General features: G+C 43.5%; 1 protein-coding gene across 43 annotated transcripts in view; it reads left to right on the top strand.

The window, feature by feature from the left end:
• The window catches only part of CELF2 (CUGBP Elav-like family member 2), a 549,658-nt gene that overhangs the window by 439,210 nt on the left and 91,484 nt on the right, over positions 1-18,964 (top strand). For all 43 annotated transcript variants that reach the window (XM_043498695.1, XM_043498655.1, XM_043498679.1 and 40 more), the window contains one exon: positions 575-657. In XM_043498695.1, the coding sequence (XP_043354630.1) occupies positions 575-657 (83 nt within the window). The remainder of the gene's footprint in view (positions 1-574; positions 658-18,964) is intronic.

The raw sequence follows: 18,964 nt of genomic DNA, 5'->3' as shown, positions 1-18,964 counted from the left end.
GTCCCTAAAAAGGCACATTGAATTCCTTCTCTAAACTGAGGCACTTCTAATCACAGGTTTCACAGTGCCCCATTCCCAACCCTCCTTAGGAAGCATAATTGTAGTTTATCAGAAAAGCTTAGCTCCTGTATATGTCTCTTTCAGTAAGTTGTGCTTTTTAAACCCACTTTTCTAGCTGGGCTGCTTTGGTAAATTTCTACTGCTCTGAGCTTGCAAGCTGCTTATAATCCTACTTTAATGGAGAACCTATACAAAATATAACTTTGTTTACGCTATGGGGTCGATTGAATTTTAGTTAACTTAATATCAAAGTGGTTACAGCCTGCTAAGGATGTAGGCGTGCTATAGATGCAACATGTGGCGGTGGCTTTTTTTATACTATTATTATTATTATTATTATTGTATTATTTTATTTTATTTTAAACAATACAAGTTTCCTTTGATTCATAGCATTCATGCAGTCTCATTATACTTCACATTTTCAGCCTTCATAATGCATTATTCAGTCATTTTTCCCCCCTATTGTAGTCTCACAAACTATTTGTCGGTAATTTCTTTTCATTTCTCTCCTTAGGTTGTTGTTTCGTAACATTTTATACAAGAAAAGCTGCACTTGAGGCACAGAATGCACTGCACAATATTAAAACTTTACCTGGGGTGAGTACATTTTCTTTTTGAACCTAATCACTTTATCACTACAAAATAGCTGCTTTTCTGAAGATGCTAGTTATAGGCTCTTAGTGCCAAAAATGACTTTGGTCTTTTAGAAGGAGGGTTGCTGACCTGATAATTCACATACAGTAGCTATGCCAATTGGCCAGTCCAGTAGCAATGGCATTAGCTTGGAAGAAAAGTGCTCTTATACGGAATGTCCCCTGGCTGGAAATAATAGTGATCCCTGCTGGGTAGCAGCAGCTGCTGAAGTGTAAGGCGGACTAAGATTTTGGGTGGGGTGGGGGGGGGAGGCAAATAGGAAAACAAAACTTCACACACCAGGATTTCTTTTTCTCCTAAGTGTCTGGTTTGGTTTGGTTTGGTTTTTTGAGGGGGAAGGGCGGAAAAGGACAAAATGTAGCCAGCATAGGCATAATGGTTTCTAAACAATACGCAGCAGTTACTTCGATGTCTGTGTACTGATGTACATTAGAAAATAACATGTAATTGTATTCAAAATGTTCTCCCATTTTGTTTTGTTTTTCAGCAATCTGTAACCACTAACGTATTACAGTGACAGTTATAATAGATACAGTTGTACTAGTGATCAGTTGCTTATGTGTGTAATATGTAATAAGTAATCTTTAAATTCTAAATTACAGTCATAATCATCACATTTCAAGGTAGTAACTTGATAACCACAAGTCTTCAGAGTTAAACAATCGGTCAATTTAATATTTTACATCATTCTGTTGGATACAGCTGCGTATTGGTCACATGTGGAATAAAAAACTCAAATACTTGTTTGCAGTGTAAGGTTCCAAACAGAAATGAAGACAAAAGGCACAGTAAAAATATAACTCTTGTTGATAAGCATAGGTTCCACACCACTTGATTTAACAGATACGTGGCAAAAAAACCTCTTCTTTAGCTCCCATGTGCTGCATGTGAATTCAGCTCCATGTGTTTGAAAAATAAGGATCTGGCTGGTCCACCTTGTACAGGTGGGAGAGTCATGGAATTTACCAGGGAAAATGACCTACAGAGAACATGGGTGAGGTAATATCTTTTATTAGGGCTGCCCCGTTGAGCCTCCTTTCTCTTTGTGCAGCCCACAGAAGGACCTGTCAAAGTTGCACTCCCAGCTTATGAGGAAGCCCAAGAATGTTCCCTAAATGGAGCAGGAAGAAAAAAGGGGCCATGTGCCTCTCCCCACACTCCCTGCGCACCAGGCTGTAGTGTGGGCCAGCCCTGCCGGAGGCTGCTAATGCAGCCTGCTCCATCCACAAAAAGAGTTCAGTCTGCATGCCAGACATCTCAGAGAGGCACAATCCTTCCCTGAGCCCCTCATATGTGGTTCAGCTCTGCACGGCTCTGTACTTGGGCCAGTAGCTAAATGCTGCAATTTGCATCTCCCGCTTCTTTTTCACCAGTCATTGTGGGGCTGGTGTCTGGACTGTTTTTACCAGTGTTGCCAAGCATTCAAAGAACATCAGACTGGCTCAAAAATCACAAAAAATTTAAAAACTATAGATTTTGGATTCTTTGTTTAATTTTACCTTCTAGTTTTTCAACCTTTAGGGGTCACACTTCCACGTTTTGTTCTGCAATTTTTAGTGTAAGAAACTTTTATCTTTTTTTCAAAAAATGAAAAGTGAGATTATCACATAATTACATGATTCAAAGTTCTGGGGCAACACTGGATTTTACTTTCAGAGCACAAGTTGCACCTAATTATTAAAGGAAAATAGAATAATCCAAGCATAGATCCATCACCAGTGTTGGATGCACACATTCTACTATATTCTGTATATTCTGCATGCTAATATTTTATAGAGGTTCTAGCACCTTGTTACACTGAAGCAGTGTTTTCACAAAACAACTTCATTGTAAGTCAGCAAGATTCACTCTTTCTGGAGCTGCAATTTGCATACCGAGAACATTGGATTCTACTTCCCTTTAATTGGAGATCTAGCCCAGTTTCATTGCAGGCCGGATCTAGTCCCCACTGAAGATTATGAAAAGAATCTCATTAACATCAGTGTCTTTGGATCAGGCTACATTAGCAGTTTCTACTGAATGTGAAGGAACCAGCATACAGATTTCATGGCTGAACAGGCACCTAATCTCTTTCTGCACAAACAGGAACCATCTCCCGTTGCCGTTGGGCACCAGACTGGATTTGCAGCAGGGGAGAATTGGGACCAGTATGTGCTTGACATTGTGCCTCATCCTGCTTCATTGTAATACTAGATTTTGTTTTTGTGCGGTTCAGTAGTAAAAGACATCTCCTGCAACCAAAAGAATCTCTAGGTTCTTGGATTAATTGAATTGCTTTTGTGCTTCCTATGTCTCATCCTCTAAATGAAGGCCTGATCCAAAGGCCACAGTGAAAGACTCTGATCAGCTCCAGCGGGTTTTGTATTGGGCCCCATATGAAAACCAGAAAAAGCTTCTTAATGCTTGGGCTTTGTTTTGCATTCATTTGCTGTATGTTCCACTATCCATTTCAACTTATCTTGGCAATGCACTGTACTCTGCTCTTTTTATTCTAGTTTTAGCTGGAAAACCTCATCCTTAGCAGAGAGATGAAAACATTGATGTTGCATCTACTCCTTTGAGTTTCAGCCTTTTAGTGAACATGAAGAAAATGGGACCAGACATAAATGATTAAATACAGATTCTTGGAAGAAAATATTGCAGGGTGCCTGGCTGTTTGATTACAAGCCTGGGAATTAGTCAACATTTCCATAATTCTAAACCAATATACACCTGTTTTCCCACTGTGATGTGAAGGCACAACTTAATTTAAAAGAACCCCTGCTGTGCTAAATCTCTCATTAAATACCAAGCTAGTTCTGTAATTTAAAGTTGCAGCATCACTATTTTAACCAAATTTCCTTTGTATTATGAAATTAATAAATTAATGATGTACTCCAAGACTTTTTCTTTTTAACAACAACGACAAAAAAGGAAGCTGAAGAAGAACATAGCACCAGCTGACATCTCAAGGCTTTTCTGGTTTTAATCATATTCAGGAAGTTACAATCATGTAAAAGCTTTTATATGCATCAGTATATATAATTGTGTCAAACATTTTCAGCATAAGCCAGGATCCAATAGCTTCTTTCTACTCTTGATTAGTATCATTTTTCCTTTAGCTATGAAAATCCTTGTCATATAATGGAGTTTTTATCATCCAAATAAATTTGTGTTTTTAGGTACCATTTACAGGATAGTATCTTCTCTTGACAGAGAACAGTGTCAAAGGAATACAAGCTGAAGTTGATATTCCGTGCATATCAGCAAAACAGATAAACTTCTCTGTTGCTTACTCTGTCTTGATGTCAACATTACTAATAGTATTTACATCTTCTAAACAATGACTCTGAACTTCTGAACAAATGTTATATTAGAAATTATATCACAAACTATTCTAGTTCATGGAGAAAGGCCATAGTAGATGCAATTTATAAAATTCTAATTACTTTTAAGTTATTTATTTCTATGTGGAAGTGTTGGTTTTAAAAAAAAAGTAGAAAACCTAATTCTTCTTCGAGTAGCATCTCTATGGATGATCCACTCTAGGCATGCTTGCGCCCCTGCATTGCTGATCAGAGAACTTCGGTAGCAGTGTCTGTTAGGCCCTGTATTGGTCCCCACTCGGGGTCTGGTTGGGAAGCGTGGCCTAGTGGTCACAGCCACAACCCCAGACTGCCAAGGGGGTTTTATATTGTATAGGCAACACACTCTTTGTGACCAGGTCTGCCAGGCAATATGCCGTTTTTCAAAGGGCTCTCCTATATCATGTCCATCTCCTATATGGTCGTTGGCTGTGACACTGTGCACCATAAGCTCATCAGATCTCATGAAATATGGTCCGATTATTATTTGTGAGGGAGACCTCCCAGGGCAATCCAGGGTGCTGCATGTTAGTCGTGTTAGTGATCCAGTAGCTGGCACTTTCCCATATGAACCAGTAATGAAGCAGTGCTACAGCAAGTTGCTAGGGAGCACAGTACTGTTGAAGATGCTATATACTGGCTAAGAGGTAAAACCTAGATCATGACCACTTAGTAGTCATCCAAGGTCCCACTTTAAAGATAGCACTTTCAGAAAAAAACAAGTCTATTAATCCCAGTGCCTACTTTAAACTACAATTTGGGGTAATTATGGCATGTCTACTTAAAATATTCCCTCTCCAAATTCAGTAGAAGAATTTAATCTTCACTTCCACTGCTAAAAACCTTTGTGTAATGTTGCTAGTGCTGAACGACTGCTACATTCCACCCAGAGTTTTGCGACACTGCTATACTTCAGTGACTGTCCGGTGATCCTTATTTGTCATATGCAGTCTATAAAGCCCTTTTTATGATTTTTCTGGATGAAAGGGTCTGTCTGCAGTACAACCCTGTTTATGGGATGGTCTCTGTAGACATCTGAAACCTTCAGATAAAGAAAAATGTGAAAGAAATGTCAGAATTGGCCTGCCAGCAGTAAGAAGGCTGTGTTGTGGATGCCCATCCCAAATACATAGCCGAGGATATAGCTCGATGTGCTTCTGGAGATCTGAGATTTCAGAACAACTGGGGGATGTAACTGAATATTGCTTAGTTCAGTGTTTTGGTTATGGGTTTAGATCCTCAGCGCACATAAATCAATGTAGCACTATTGTAAACAACTCCATTTTGCACATGCTGAGGATCCAGCCCAATATGGTGTGTTGTCAGGGTGCACATCTCGTTATCATTACATACTGCTTTTTATTTATAGAAAGTAACATTAAAGGATTTAAATGCTTTTCATCTGGAAAAGAAATACAAGGATATATTTGAATGCCGAGTCTGGTGTTTGTCTTATTCTGGAGCTGTAAATCATTTCACTTGCAACACTACTGGAATCTCTTAATGTCTTTGCTCCCAGGATACATTCTGTAACTATTTACAGCAGTGGAGAGGAGCAGTCATTGAAAAGCATGCCACCACAACTCCATGTATTAATAAAAGCCTATTTCTCATGCACAATGCCAGGTCAATTAAAAAGGCAACCAGTGGATATAGAAAACAGTTGGCTAAATAGAGTCCTAAGCAATGATAAACACAATGAAGTTTCCTTTGTGGTTGATTTTTATCCAGCTGCAGCCAAATATCAAAGTGATATCAAAGGGAAGCTACTCATTAATTAATTCAAACTGACTTCACAAAGCAATCCCATGCCTTTGCTGATATCTGATTCTGACAACTTCCTAATCTTCACAAGTTGTCATTAGGAGTGGCATTAAACCAGCCTGCAATCAATCCCAGCTCTTGCTCCAATGTATCTCAGAGATGCATAGTCTCTCATCATGCTGGGTGGGGGAAGCAAATTTTCTTCTGAGAGAACAATTTGCGAGTAGAATTTACAATCTGCCAGAGAATCTTACAAGCAGATCGACCTCTATCATACACACCGGACACCCCTCTCCCCCTCCCCCCACCCACCAGTTACAGCATAAATAGGTGCCTGTTTCACTTGGTGGAAAATACTCTTACAGGGCAAAAAGAAGCTTTGCAAGGAAAGGAATAATACTTGGGAGTCTGTAATGATCTTTTTAAAGCATATGTACTTCCTTATTATTGATTCAGAACTACAGAACCTGAGATACAGGAGATGAGATTGGGGGGGGAGATAAAACATTAAGCAGGAGAAGAGAGACGTTTTTAACCATGATTTAAAAAGAATGTACCTCCAAAATGTAGATAAATGAAGATAGCAATTCCACTTGTGGACCTAAACAAAACACTCTAGTGGTTCTCACTGTTACTAGAATCCCTCAGTGAGATTACAGCTTCATGTAGAATTTCAAGGAATGCGATGCCTTTTATATTTTCATTCAAGTGTGAATGATCTTAATGACTGAAAGTAGCTTCTGTTTGTGTTCTAGACCATCACTCGAGTGGATATCCACTAGACAGCAACTAATATTATTTTGTGGCCAAATCATGACAATACCTCCGAGCAAAATGTGCTGGAATATTGTATGGGGTGTTTATTTCAAAGACTGTGTTAAAAACAAAGTGTTAAAATGCTGTTCTGTGGGACAGCAACCCCAGCATCTACAGCAGCCTTGGTGTAGATGGTGCATTTATATCTATAAGAGCAAGAGAGAGGGACAAGAATTGTTTTTGATGATGCATAGAGGGGAGGATAAAATTATAAAATATGAATAAAACTACATGAAGGAAAAATTAGTGACTATCTGGGAAAAAAGGGATCTGTTCAGTTTTCCAAACGAAATGAGACGAAAGCCCAGTCCTTAGAGGTACTTGAATTGGGAAAATGTTAGAAATCATACTGTAGGGAATAATCCTACATTGGCTTGAGGACGGTCTAGATGACCGAATAGATTCTTCCCATCTCCAATTCCTGTGATAAGAAATCGGTCTGGTTGTTTGAACGCACAATCCTCACTCACTATATATGCAAAAATAAATATGGTTGAAAAAGAAAGAGATGGTATTTAAGAATGACTGTAAATTGGCCATGTATTTAAATGCTTTGTTTATATTAATAATACCTCTATTATGTAATTCTGGTTTCGTTTGGTAGAGTTTGCTATGCATGCTGCAGGTATGAAGATATAACCCCAGCTCATGTGGTATGGCCCCTTTGCGTAGTACTACTGGTGTAATCTTTCCCTAAATTTTGTTGACCCAGGGAGGATAACCCCAATGGAAAGCAGGATGAACTGGTAGCATAGAGCTGACAGAGTCTTCTTTGCCGCTCATCCTCCCTGCTGATAGTATGGCAAGCAAAAGAGGGGGTAGCTAGATAAAAGCAGGTCATGGCTGTGGACCACAACAGTCTTCGGCTGTTTTTTCATTCAACCTCTAGTGGCCTGATAAAAGTTGCAGCATCCTGGTTGCTGCTTTAACCTTGTGCAGGGGAAACCGCCTGCACAAAGCAGTTGCAGGTCCAAGACAGTGCATAGCCAGTAATGTGACCCCTGGCTGCAGGGAGGGTGAACAATGTCTGAGCCTTCGTGTTAGTTTTATGCCATCAGAAGATCAAGCTTATACTGGAGATATCCTCCCTAGGCCAGTTAAACTTTATGCCACTTGTGCAAAGCATCCCTTGACCTGTGCTCTTTGGCTGTAGCTGAGGGTCTGCCCCATAAAACACAATACAGAGAGAGAACCCTGTAGTCTTTGCACAGGCAAAGATTCTAGTGAAATGTAAGGGAGTTTTCCTGTATAAGGAATAAGTAAGGAAACAAGTGTTTGCATATACTATATGTTATGTGTGATGTATAAAAAAAAAATCAGAATACATTTTTCAGGCTAATCGGAGGGCTCAGTCTTTGGGAATACCATATGTGGACCATATTCAGGATCAGGTCCTAACCCAAATTATTACATGGGCTTTGTAAACATATTAAAGGGGGAAGAAAGTTAGTTTTGATTACACGTTGATAGGTTCCCCTTTTGCCAATAAAGTATTCACCTTGATCACCTTGATTGATGAGTCCTTCAGTCCTCATATAGATTGCGCCAATGAGAACACGTCTTATATTCTTCTTGTATCCTGGCCTTCCTATTCCATGTGTGGCCAAGTCTTCTCACAATAAAGCCTTGCTATCTCTTTTTGGAGCTCGGCTGAGTGGTCATTTCAATTCCCCTGGGTACCACTTGGCGACAGCTGCAGTCCATCAATTGTCAGTGAGCCTAGATATATGCACAGCCCAACGCATTTTACTATGCCTGCTCTCAACAACAACGTCCTGCACTCCACTCTGCTGTCTGACCACTTCACTGGGGACTCTAATTAATATTAGAGTATCATTAATACTCTAATAAAGTATTATTAGAAGAAATAATGGAGATGTTTCTAGAATCATGTTTCAGTGTAATAACCAGTTAATACAAGTTTCTTTAAATATCGTTCACAGCTGGAACTTATTAAAAGAATAACCAAAAAACCCTCAAGATTTATTTCTATATTTCTTGCTATTATTGCCCATTAGATTTTTTTTAAAGGAGGAACTATTTTCAGAGAGAGAGTGGAGAGCACACTTTAGTTGAGCAGAGAATGTTAAAGTAGGGTTGCCAACTTTCTAAGTCACAAAACCAAACACCCTTGCCCTGCCCTCTGCTGCACCCCTCCTCCAAGGCCCCACCCCTTCTCCGAGACCCCGTCCCCCCGCCGCTCTTTCTCCCCACCCTCACTCGCTCATTTTCACCAGGCTGGCTTTGGGGGTTGGGGTGCAGGAGGGTGCACCGGGCTGGGACCGAGGGGTTCGGAGGATGGGAGGGGGATCAGGGCTGGGGCAGGGGGTAGGGGTTCAGGAGGGTGAGGGCTCCGGCTGGGGGTGCAGTCTCTAGAGTGGGTCTGGGGATGAGGGGTTTGGGATGCAGGAGGGGGCTCTGCGCTCGGATCAAGAGGTTCGTAGGGCATGAGGGGGATCAGAGCTGGGCAGGGGGTTGGTGTGCAGGCTCCAGGTGGCGCTTACCTCAAGCAGCTCCTGGAAGCAGCGGCGTGTCCCCCCTCTGGCTCCTATGCAGAGGCACGGCCAGGGGGCTCTGCGCTCTTCCCTATCTGCAGGCATTGCCCCCACAGCTCCCATTGGCTGCGGTTCCTGGGCAATGGGAGCTGCGGTGCCGACACTTGATGCAGGGGCAGTGTACGGGGGCCCCAGGCAACCCCTACATGTAGGAACTGGAGTGGGGACATGCCACTGCTTCCAGGAGCTGTGCAGAGCCATGGCAGGCAGGGAGCCTGCCTTAGCCCCAGTTCACTGCCGACCAGACTTTTAACAACCCAATCAGCAATGCTGACCAGAGCCGTGCATTCCAGTCAAAAACTGGACACCTGGCAACCCTATGTTAGACATGTAAAATGTATATTCCCTGCCACAAAGAAAGATCTGATAAGGTGCATTAGATATGATAGAGAGACATCAAGGAAGTAAGAGAATGTGTTTACACAACAGAAGGTTATGAGGTTACTTGACTACTTAATGTACACATTTTTGCTGTTGCTGTTTGTAACTTTATATACCTACACAGTGGATTGTAGGTAATTTTACAGGTGTGTTCTGTTGTCTGTGTATAATTTAAGAATGCAGTAACATTCCTGTCCTCATAGAATATCAAAATGTTTTGCCATTGTAGAGTATTGTACTAACATTGATGACTTTCATTTTGACACAGTATTTGACAGTTAAAGAGAATTAGTAAAACTTAAGCTAATTAGGATACAGTGGGGTGTTAAATAGAATCTAAGGATCAGATCCTCAGTTGGTATAAACGGGCATAATGCCATTGGTTTCAATGCCCATGTACACCAGCTGAGGCCCCATTCTGTTTTAGTCCCGGGCAAGGATAAGAGAAAATCATAAGGAAACTTTGGTAACTTCTGTGGTCAGAGATAAATCCATAAATAAAGTATTTGCAGTTCCTTGCTGGGGAGTTGATGTTGGCCCTCTATTAGTCAGATTTTCAAATACAATACACATTATTGGTTAATGAGAACAGTTTAACAGTACAAATCTGGCTGATCTGCTCCTGTCTATCTGTTGATCAATTGGTTTTCAGATTTATACTACCATGCATCATCCTAGTACCCGAACAACTTCCATGTAAAGTCAATAGCAGAGTCCCTACTTTCTAAAACACTTTGAGAGGAAAGGTGGGTGTTGATAACCCAGCCCTGTTGATCAGAAAGTCTCAGCTGACATCTTGATAAACAGATATTTGCAAGAATGTGGGTGCTATTAGCCATGACTCCTAGCTGAATTTTTCAATATACCCCAGTCTGGAGACTTGGAACCCTGGCATGTCATTCATTCAAAACCCCTTTCGGCTAAAGACCGTGGCTAGTCCTTGAAATCTTGAAATTGTTTTATAAACTTGCACATTCCAAGGTAGTTTGGGGGGGCCCATTCAAGACTTTCTAAGAAATCTGGAAGGGACTTAGGCTATGCATACACTACGAAATTAGTCAAATTTCTAGAAGTCGGTTTTGTAGAAAGCGTTTTTATACAGTGGATTGTGTGTGTCCCCACACAAATGCTCTAAGTGCATTTAGTTGATGGAGTGCATCCACAGTACCGAGGCAACCGTCGACTTCCGGAGCATTGCACTGTGGGTAGCTATCCCACAGTTCCTGCAGTCTCCGCCGCCCATTTGAATTCTGGGTAGAAATACAAATGCCTGATGGGGCAAAAACATTGTCGGGGGTGGTTCTGGGTACATATCGTCAGGCACCCCCTTCCCTCTCTCCATGAAAGCAATGGCAGACAATCGTTTCACACCTTTTTTCCTGGGTTACCCGTGCAGACGCCATACTACAGCAATCATGGAGTCCACTCAGCTCACTGTCACCATATATCTCCTTAGTGCTGACAGATGCGGTACTGCATTGCTACACAGCAGCAGCTCATTGCCTTTTGGCAGCAGACAATGCAGTATGACTGGTAGCCATTGTCGCCATACTCCAGGGTGCTCTTTTAGCCAACCTCGATGAGGTCAGTCAGGGGCACCTGGGCAAATATGGTAGTGACTCAGCCAGGTCATTTCCCTTTTAAGTTTAGTCTCATGGCGATTCAATCCTGCCGGCAGTCCTACTGCACCGTCTTCTGCCGAGCACCTAGGAGATGACGATGGCCAGCAGTCATACTGCACCGTCTGCTGCCAGCAAGATGTACAAGGATAGATGAAGTGGATCAAAACAAGAAATAGACCAGATTTGTTTTGTATTCTCCTCCCTTCCTCCCTCCCGCCGTGAAATCAACGACCTGCTAAACCCAGGGTTTTGAGTTCTATCCTTGAGGGGGCCATTCTGTTTCTCCTTGATGCAAAGCCATTCCCTTTGTTGATTTTAATTCCCTGTAAGCCACATTGTCAGTTGCCCCTCCCTCCATCAGAGCAATGGCAGGCAATCGTTTCGCGCCTTTTTTTCAGTGCAGATGCCATAGCACTGGGAACATGGAGCCCACTCAGATCACTGCGGCAATTATGAGCACTATAAATACCTCACACGTTATCCAATAGGATATGCAGAACCATAACCTGCAAGAAAAGCGAAACCAGGCGAGGAGGAAGCGACATCAGCACGGTGACAAGAGTGATGAGGACATGGACGTAGACTTCTCACAAAGTATGGGCCTCTGCAATGTGCACATCATGGTGTCAGTTGGGCAGGTTCATGGCGTGGAACGCCAATTCTGGGCCTGGGAAGCAAGCACAGACTGGTGGGACCGCATAGTGTTCAAAGTCTGGGACAATTCCCAGTGGCTGTGAAACTTTCGCATGCGTAAGGGCACTTTCATGGAACTTTGTGACTTGCTTTTCGCTGCCCTGAAGTGCAAGAATACCAAGATGAGAGCAGCCCTCAGAGTTGAGAGGTGAGTGGTGATAGCCCTGTGGAAGCTTGCAATGCCAGACAGCTACCGGTCAGTCGGGAATCAATTTGGAGTGGGCAAATCTACTGTGGGGGCTGCTGTGATGCAAGTAGCGAACGCTATCACTGAGCTGCTGATATCAAGGGTAGTGACTCCGGGAAATGAGCAGGTCATAGTGGATGGCCTTGCTGCAATGGGATTCCCTAACTGTGGTGGGGTGATAGATGGAACCCATATCTCTATCTTGGCACTGGAGCACCAACGCAGCGAGTACATAAACTGAAAGGGGTACTTTTCAATGATGCTGCAAGCACTGGTGGATCACAAGGGACGTTTCACCAACTTCAACGTGGGATGGCCGGGAAAGGTACATGACGCTCACATCTTCTGGAACTCTGGTCTGTTTGAACAGCTGCAGCAAGGGACTTACTTTCCAGACCAGAAAATAACCATTGGGGATGTTGAAATGCCTATATTTATCCTTGGGGACCCAGCCTATCCCTTAATGCCGTGGCTCATGAAGCCATACACAGGCATCCTGGACAGTAGTCAGGAGCTATTCAACTATAGGCTGAGCAAGTGCAGAATGGTGGTAGAATGTACATTTTTAGGGTTTAAAAGCATGCTGGTGCAGTTTACTGACTCAGTTAGACCTCAGTGAAACCAATATTCCCATCGTTATTGCTGCTTGCTGTGCGCTCCACAATATCTGTGAGAGTAAGGGGGAGACATTTATGGCGGGGTGGGAGGTTGAGGCAAATTGCCTGGCCACTGATTACACACAGCCAGACACCAGGGTGGTTAGAAGAGTACAGGAGGGTGTGGTGCGCATCAGAGAAGCTTTGAAAACCAGTTTCAGAAATGGCCAGGCTATGGTGTGAAAGTTCTGTTTGTTTCTCCTTGATGGAAGCACCCCCCTGCCCCCAGTTTCACTCTACTTTCCTGTAAGCTAAGCACCCTTCCCTCCCCCCTTGGATCACCGCTTGCAGAGGCAATAAAGTCATTGTTGCTTCACATTCATGCATTCTTTATTAATTCATCACACAAATAGGGGGATAACTGCCAAGGTAGTCCAGGAGGGGTGGTGGAGGAGGGAAGGACAAGGCCACACAGCACTTTAAAACTTATTGAATGCCAGCCTTCTGTTGCTTGGGCAATCCTCTGGGGTGGAGTGGCTAGGTGGCCAACGGCCCCCCCCCACCGCGTTCTTGGGCGTCTGGGTGAGGAGGCTATGGAACTTGGGGAGGAGGGTGGTTGGTTACACAGGGGCTGTAGCGGCGGTCTGTGCTCCTGCTGCCTTTCCTGCAGCTCAACCATACGCTGGAGCATATGAGTCTGATCCTCCAGCAGCCTCAGCATTGACTCCTGCCTTCTTTCAGCAAGCTGACGCCACCTACCATCTTGAGCCCACTACCTCTCCTCTCAGTCATATTGTGTTTTCCTGCACTCTGAGATTGTCTGCCTTCATGTATTTTGCTGTGCTCTGTCAGTGTGGGAGGACAGCATGAGGTCAGGGAACATTTCATCACGAGTGCAGTTTTTTTGCCTTCTAATCTTCGCTAGCCTCTGGGAAGGAGAAACATATGTAGCTGGTGGCGGGAGAAAAAAAGGGAGAGTGGTAGTTAAAAAGACACATTTTATAGAAGAATGGGTACACTCTTTCACAGTAAACCTTGCTGTTAACATTACATAGCACATGTGCTTTCATTACAAGGTTGAATTTTGCCTCTTATTGAGGGTATGCCTGTTTGGTGTGAGAGATCACTCAGGCAGGGCCGGGCAGCAGAATTCGGCTTGCAGGCAGCCATTGTAAGCCACAGTCTTTTGGCTTCTTTAACCTTCAGAACATGTGGGAATGGTTTCAAACAGCAGTGCCCTCATTTCTCATATGAAGTAGCCGTTGAGTGGGCCATTAAAAATGGGTTGGCAATTTAAAAGGAGGGGCTGTGGTTTCCGGGTTCACGTGCAGCAGAAATCCAACTAACCCTCCACCCCCACACACACACCCAATTCTCTGGGATGATGGCTTCATCCCTCCCCCCACCGTGTTGCTAATAGTGGGGAAGATTTCTGTTCGGCCACAGGCAAACAGCCCAGCAGGATCGGGCACCTCTGAATGTCCGCTTACTAAAACCACCGTATTTCAACCAGGTGACCGTTAATGATATCACTCCCCTGAGGGTAACACAGAGAGATAAAGAATGGATGTTGTTTGAATGCCAGCAAACACCGGGACTATACACTGCAATGCTTTGTTCTGGAATGATTCCCAACTACTTGCTACTGGCCTGGCGTGGTAAAGTGTCCTACCATGGAGGACGGAATAAGGCTGCCCTTCCCAGAAACCTTTTGCAAAGGCTTTGGGAGTACATCTAGGAGAGCTTTATGGAGATGTCCCTGGAGGATTTCCACTCCATCCCCAGACACGTTAACAGACTTTTCCAGTAGCTGTACTGGCCACGAATGCCAGGGCAAATTAATCATTAAACATGCTTGCTTTTAAACCATGTATACTATTTACAAAGGTACACTCACCAGAGGTCCCTTCTCCACCTTCAGGGTCCAGGAGCCCGCCTTGAGTGGGTTCAGGGGGTACTGGGTCCAGGTCCAGGGTGATAAACCAATCCTGGCTGTTGGGGAAACCGGTTTCTCAGCTTCCTTGCTGTGAGCTATCTACAACCTCCTCATCATCATCATCTTCCTCGCCCCCAAAACCCGCTTCCATGTTGCCTCCCACTCATTGGATGGAGTCAAAGCACAGGGTTAGGGTAGTGGTGGCTGCACCCCCTAGAATGGCATGCAGCTCATCATGGAAGCGGCATGTCTGGGGCTCTGAACCAGAGCGGCCGATTGCCTCTCTGTTTTTTTGGTAGGCTTGCCTGAGCTCCTTAATTTTCACGCGGCACTGCTGAGGGTCCCTGTTATAGCCTCTGTCCTCATGCCATTGGAAATTTTTTCAAATATTTTGGCATTTCGTCTTTTCAAATGGAGTTCTTCCAGCACAGATTTGTCTCCCCATACAGCGATCCCGTACCTCCCGTTCGGTCCAGGCTGGAGCTCTTCGGTGATTCTGGGACTGCATGGTCTCCTGTGATGATGAGCTCTGCATGGTGACCTGTGCAGGTGAGCTCACCATTCTGGCCAAACAGGAAATGAGATTCAAAAGTTCGCGGGCCTTTTCCTGTCTACCTGGCCAGTGCATCTGAGTTGAGAGTGCTGTCCAGAGCGGTCACAACTGAGTGCTCTGGGATAGCTCTGTGATACCATCGAATTGCGTCCACAGTACCCCAAATTCGACCCGGCAAGGCGGATTTCAGCGCTTATCCCCTCGTCAGGGGTGGAGTAAAGAAATCGATTTTAAGAGCCCTTTAAGTCGGAAAAAAGAGGTTCGTTGTGTGGACGGGTGCAGGGTTAAATCGAGATAAATTTGACCTCAACTCGGAGTGTAGACTAGGCCTTAGTATTCAGTTGGTAATGAGGAGAAAGGTTGACCGATTTGCACTGGAGAAACAGGAATTGTGAATAAAGAAATGAGTTCCTGGCTCAAAGCTCTTCCTCGCCTTTTCTAAGTGAAAAGTGCAGAAGGTCCACATCAACACCACTAAGACTTTCTATAAACCTTCATGCCCTCCTTTCTAATTTGAAAGGAAGCATTTCAATGGACATTATCTTTTTGCCTATTTTAGGCTTATCATGATCATATTCTTTAAATATAAGATGTTCTTGCTGTTATATTGTAATGCAAATATTAAGTACTCCAATAGCAATGCTTTAAAAGGTGTGTGTGTATATATATATATATATAATAAAACAAGCTAGAATTTTAGTTTTGAGTTAAATAATAGACTTCACATTCTGACAGAAGACTAAGTGAGCCAGTGGTCCAAGGTGACCTTTCATTCTGCACAGCGAATCAGGCAGAAGGTTTGCTGGTAAGATGAACTAACATCTAATAGAAACCCCCTGGTGCGAAACAGAAGGAGTGGTTGGAGGTGGCTGTGTCCCAGAGACTTAGAGAAGTCACAAATGAAGGAGAAGACAACTGGATCTGGGGTGTTGTCACTGAAAAAAGGGAGCCCAGAGGTATACTTTCTTGCCCTATGTTGCTGCCTTTCACATTTTTGCCACCTGGTTGTTCATTTTAAAGTGTTAGTTTGATCTTTGCAGTGATACAGCTTGAGGTATGGGATATGTCGCACTTCAGTAATCGTATCATGATTTCCCCATGTGCTGGGGAAGGTGCTTACAAAGGTGCTTACGCAGAAAAGTGCAGAACAAAGTGATATGGTCAAATGAAGCTCCTACACGATAGGCATCTTTGTGTCACAGTAGGAATGTTCTAAGTCCTAGCTGAGCAGGAACTTTCATTATAGAAGACACTATTTTCTGTTAGGTTTTTTTTTTCTAAAAAGCTTTTATTTGGGCTAAAAATTTTGCTTGATTATTCCTAGCCTGAGAGTGAATTCTCTTTGGTAAACTGGTAAAATTAAATGTAGCTGTTTTTGTGGACTCAGAGCATGAAAAAGAGAGAGTTTCCCCAGGGCCAGATTAAAGCCTAGGCACTGTCTTACAGTGCCTAGTGCCTCAACTCCTGCAGTCACCTGATAAGGCTGGAATCTCAGCTTTCATTTAAGGAGCAAGGTCAAAATAAGGTTTTAGCCAGCATGATTGCAAGGAAAATGTTGAAAACGTGACCCCAGTGTAACCAGTGTGGGGGTCCTCTTCCGGAGTCTACAGAGAGCCAGAAATGATAGCTCTGAAAAGGGAGAACTGTCCTGTTCATCTCAGGGGGGTGTTAATGCCAAGAGCCACTGCTCTGGGGGAGCCCCCAGCAACACCTATCCAGCAGAGGACTCTGCATGTGGAAGGAGAAGAGAACAGCAGATTTGTCCCGCTCACTCAAGTGTATATGCCCTGCTGCTGGAATAAGTACCCCCACTCCTGGGGAGAACATAGGGACTCCATTCTGCTGCCGTTCTGGGGGGCTATAGAGTAGAGACGTAGGTAGGCCTTATGTTATGGCATGTCTGGGGCCCCTGGATTGCTTTGCTCCAGCCCTGTTTTCCATCCAAGAACGTGGTCCTTTTGCACTCACATGATTCAAAAACTACTTCATTGAAAACATTACCATTGATTTGGAATGCATGCCAAAGTCTGAAATGCTGGTCAGAGCTTGAGAATAAAAAATTAGGGGGTGTTCTTATGGCCTGAGTTTCCTAGTTGTACTCGTGAGTTGTTCTTTTCCTCGTGCAAAACAGGCAGTTGTGTACACATTTGAAAGTGGCACGTAAGGAGATCGCAGTGTGCTTGCACACAGCTGCATACTGCAATCCTATAGTCATTTTAGTTGTTTGTCTCCGGATTCTAGTGAAGTTCAGTATTTTTCCTTTCTGTGAGACACTTCTCCTCATGTGATGCTAGTATTCTTTACGGTAAAGGGATGCAAACTAGCTAGTGAAGAGAAAATGAAATGAATCCACTAACGGGTACATTTAATAGCTCTGAGTAGGGAGTTACAGGGTACAGTTTCAAAGTACCTGAGTGGCATGCAATAAGACTTAGGCTCCTAAGTACTTAAGTCACTTTTGGAAATGGGACTTGGGATTCTAAATCACTTAAGCGCCTTTGAAAACTTTACCCAATGGCAGTAAGGAGGCCTGGTGCCCTTCTGGTGATAGTTCTTGTAGGAATGATGACCCACTGATTCTGAGATTTGAGAGACCTGGGTTCACATCCCTGCTCTGCCACTGGTTACCTGTGTGACCTTGGGAAAGTCACTGAGGGTAGAGCTACACTGCATACTAAGCCCAAGGGCCCTTCTGTCCACACACAAATCATTCTGACTTGGGTCAGCAAGCACCCAAGTCCTAGGACACAGCTAGGTGGGGTTAATCAGAGTCCATGTCCTGCTGTGACTTGGGTCCAAACCCTCTTATTTTGCAGAGTAGATGCAGATCACTCCACAGACCTGAGTAAGAAGGTCTGGGTGCATTAGCATGGCTGTGAGAACTGGGCCAAGCAATTATAAATCCAGATTTACCATGCAGTGTGGACACCCAAGCACAGACTTGCTAACAGCAAGTCCATAAGCCCAGGTCCCACAGACCTGGGCTTACTGTGCAGTGTAGACATACCCTAAGTTCCTCTGTGTCGCGTATAAAATAGGGATAATTGCACAACCCTACCTCATACATTAAATACCAATATATTAGAGATGGTGAAGAATTTATATACTAAGGTCATAGGGGCTGTATAAGAACCATAGATAGGCAGAGCAGTGACGCCTGGGTTCTAATCCACGCTTTGGCAATGACTCACTGTATTACCTTGGCCATCACCTCATTGTGCTTCATTTTCATTTTCTTCAGAAGTAGGGATAATTATATACCATACCTCAAAGGGAACTATGGGGCTCATTTGATGATTAGTGAAGCGCTCTGTGATCTTTGGATGGATGGTGCTGTAGTAGTGTGACGAAGGAAGAAAATATTGGAGTGCAAACTTCAATTGGCAAAATGTCAACAAAAGTTATTGCTGCCACAGATGAGATGAATAAATATCACTGTTAAAACAATATCTGGTGTTTTGCTCAGATGTTTTAATGGGTTTGTTTTTTAAGCACGGATAACACAAAGTAGCCCCAAGGCATTATTCCAAACAAGATGTAGAATCCAACTTGATATTATTTTTATGATTGAATGGGTTTTGTAAAGGCTCATTTGTCTGAAGAAAAGATAGTTAATCATTTTTGTTTGTAGATGATTATGAAGGGAAAATGTCAGAGCGAAGTTAAGGAAGGGAGGTACTTCTATCTGACTTGCATATGTCCCAAAGTCACAGCAACATGGGTGGGTGGAAAGGAGTGAGGGGATTCAATGAACGGGAGTGTACATTATGAAATGAAGTTGTCATTTCTAAAACCACCAGACT

This window comes from Dermochelys coriacea, chromosome 1 (assembly GCF_009764565.3).
Source record: "Dermochelys coriacea isolate rDerCor1 chromosome 1, rDerCor1.pri.v4, whole genome shotgun sequence".
NCBI lineage: Eukaryota > Metazoa > Chordata > Testudines > Dermochelyidae > Dermochelys > Dermochelys coriacea.
This window is presented reverse-complemented; position numbering and strand designations above follow the sequence as displayed.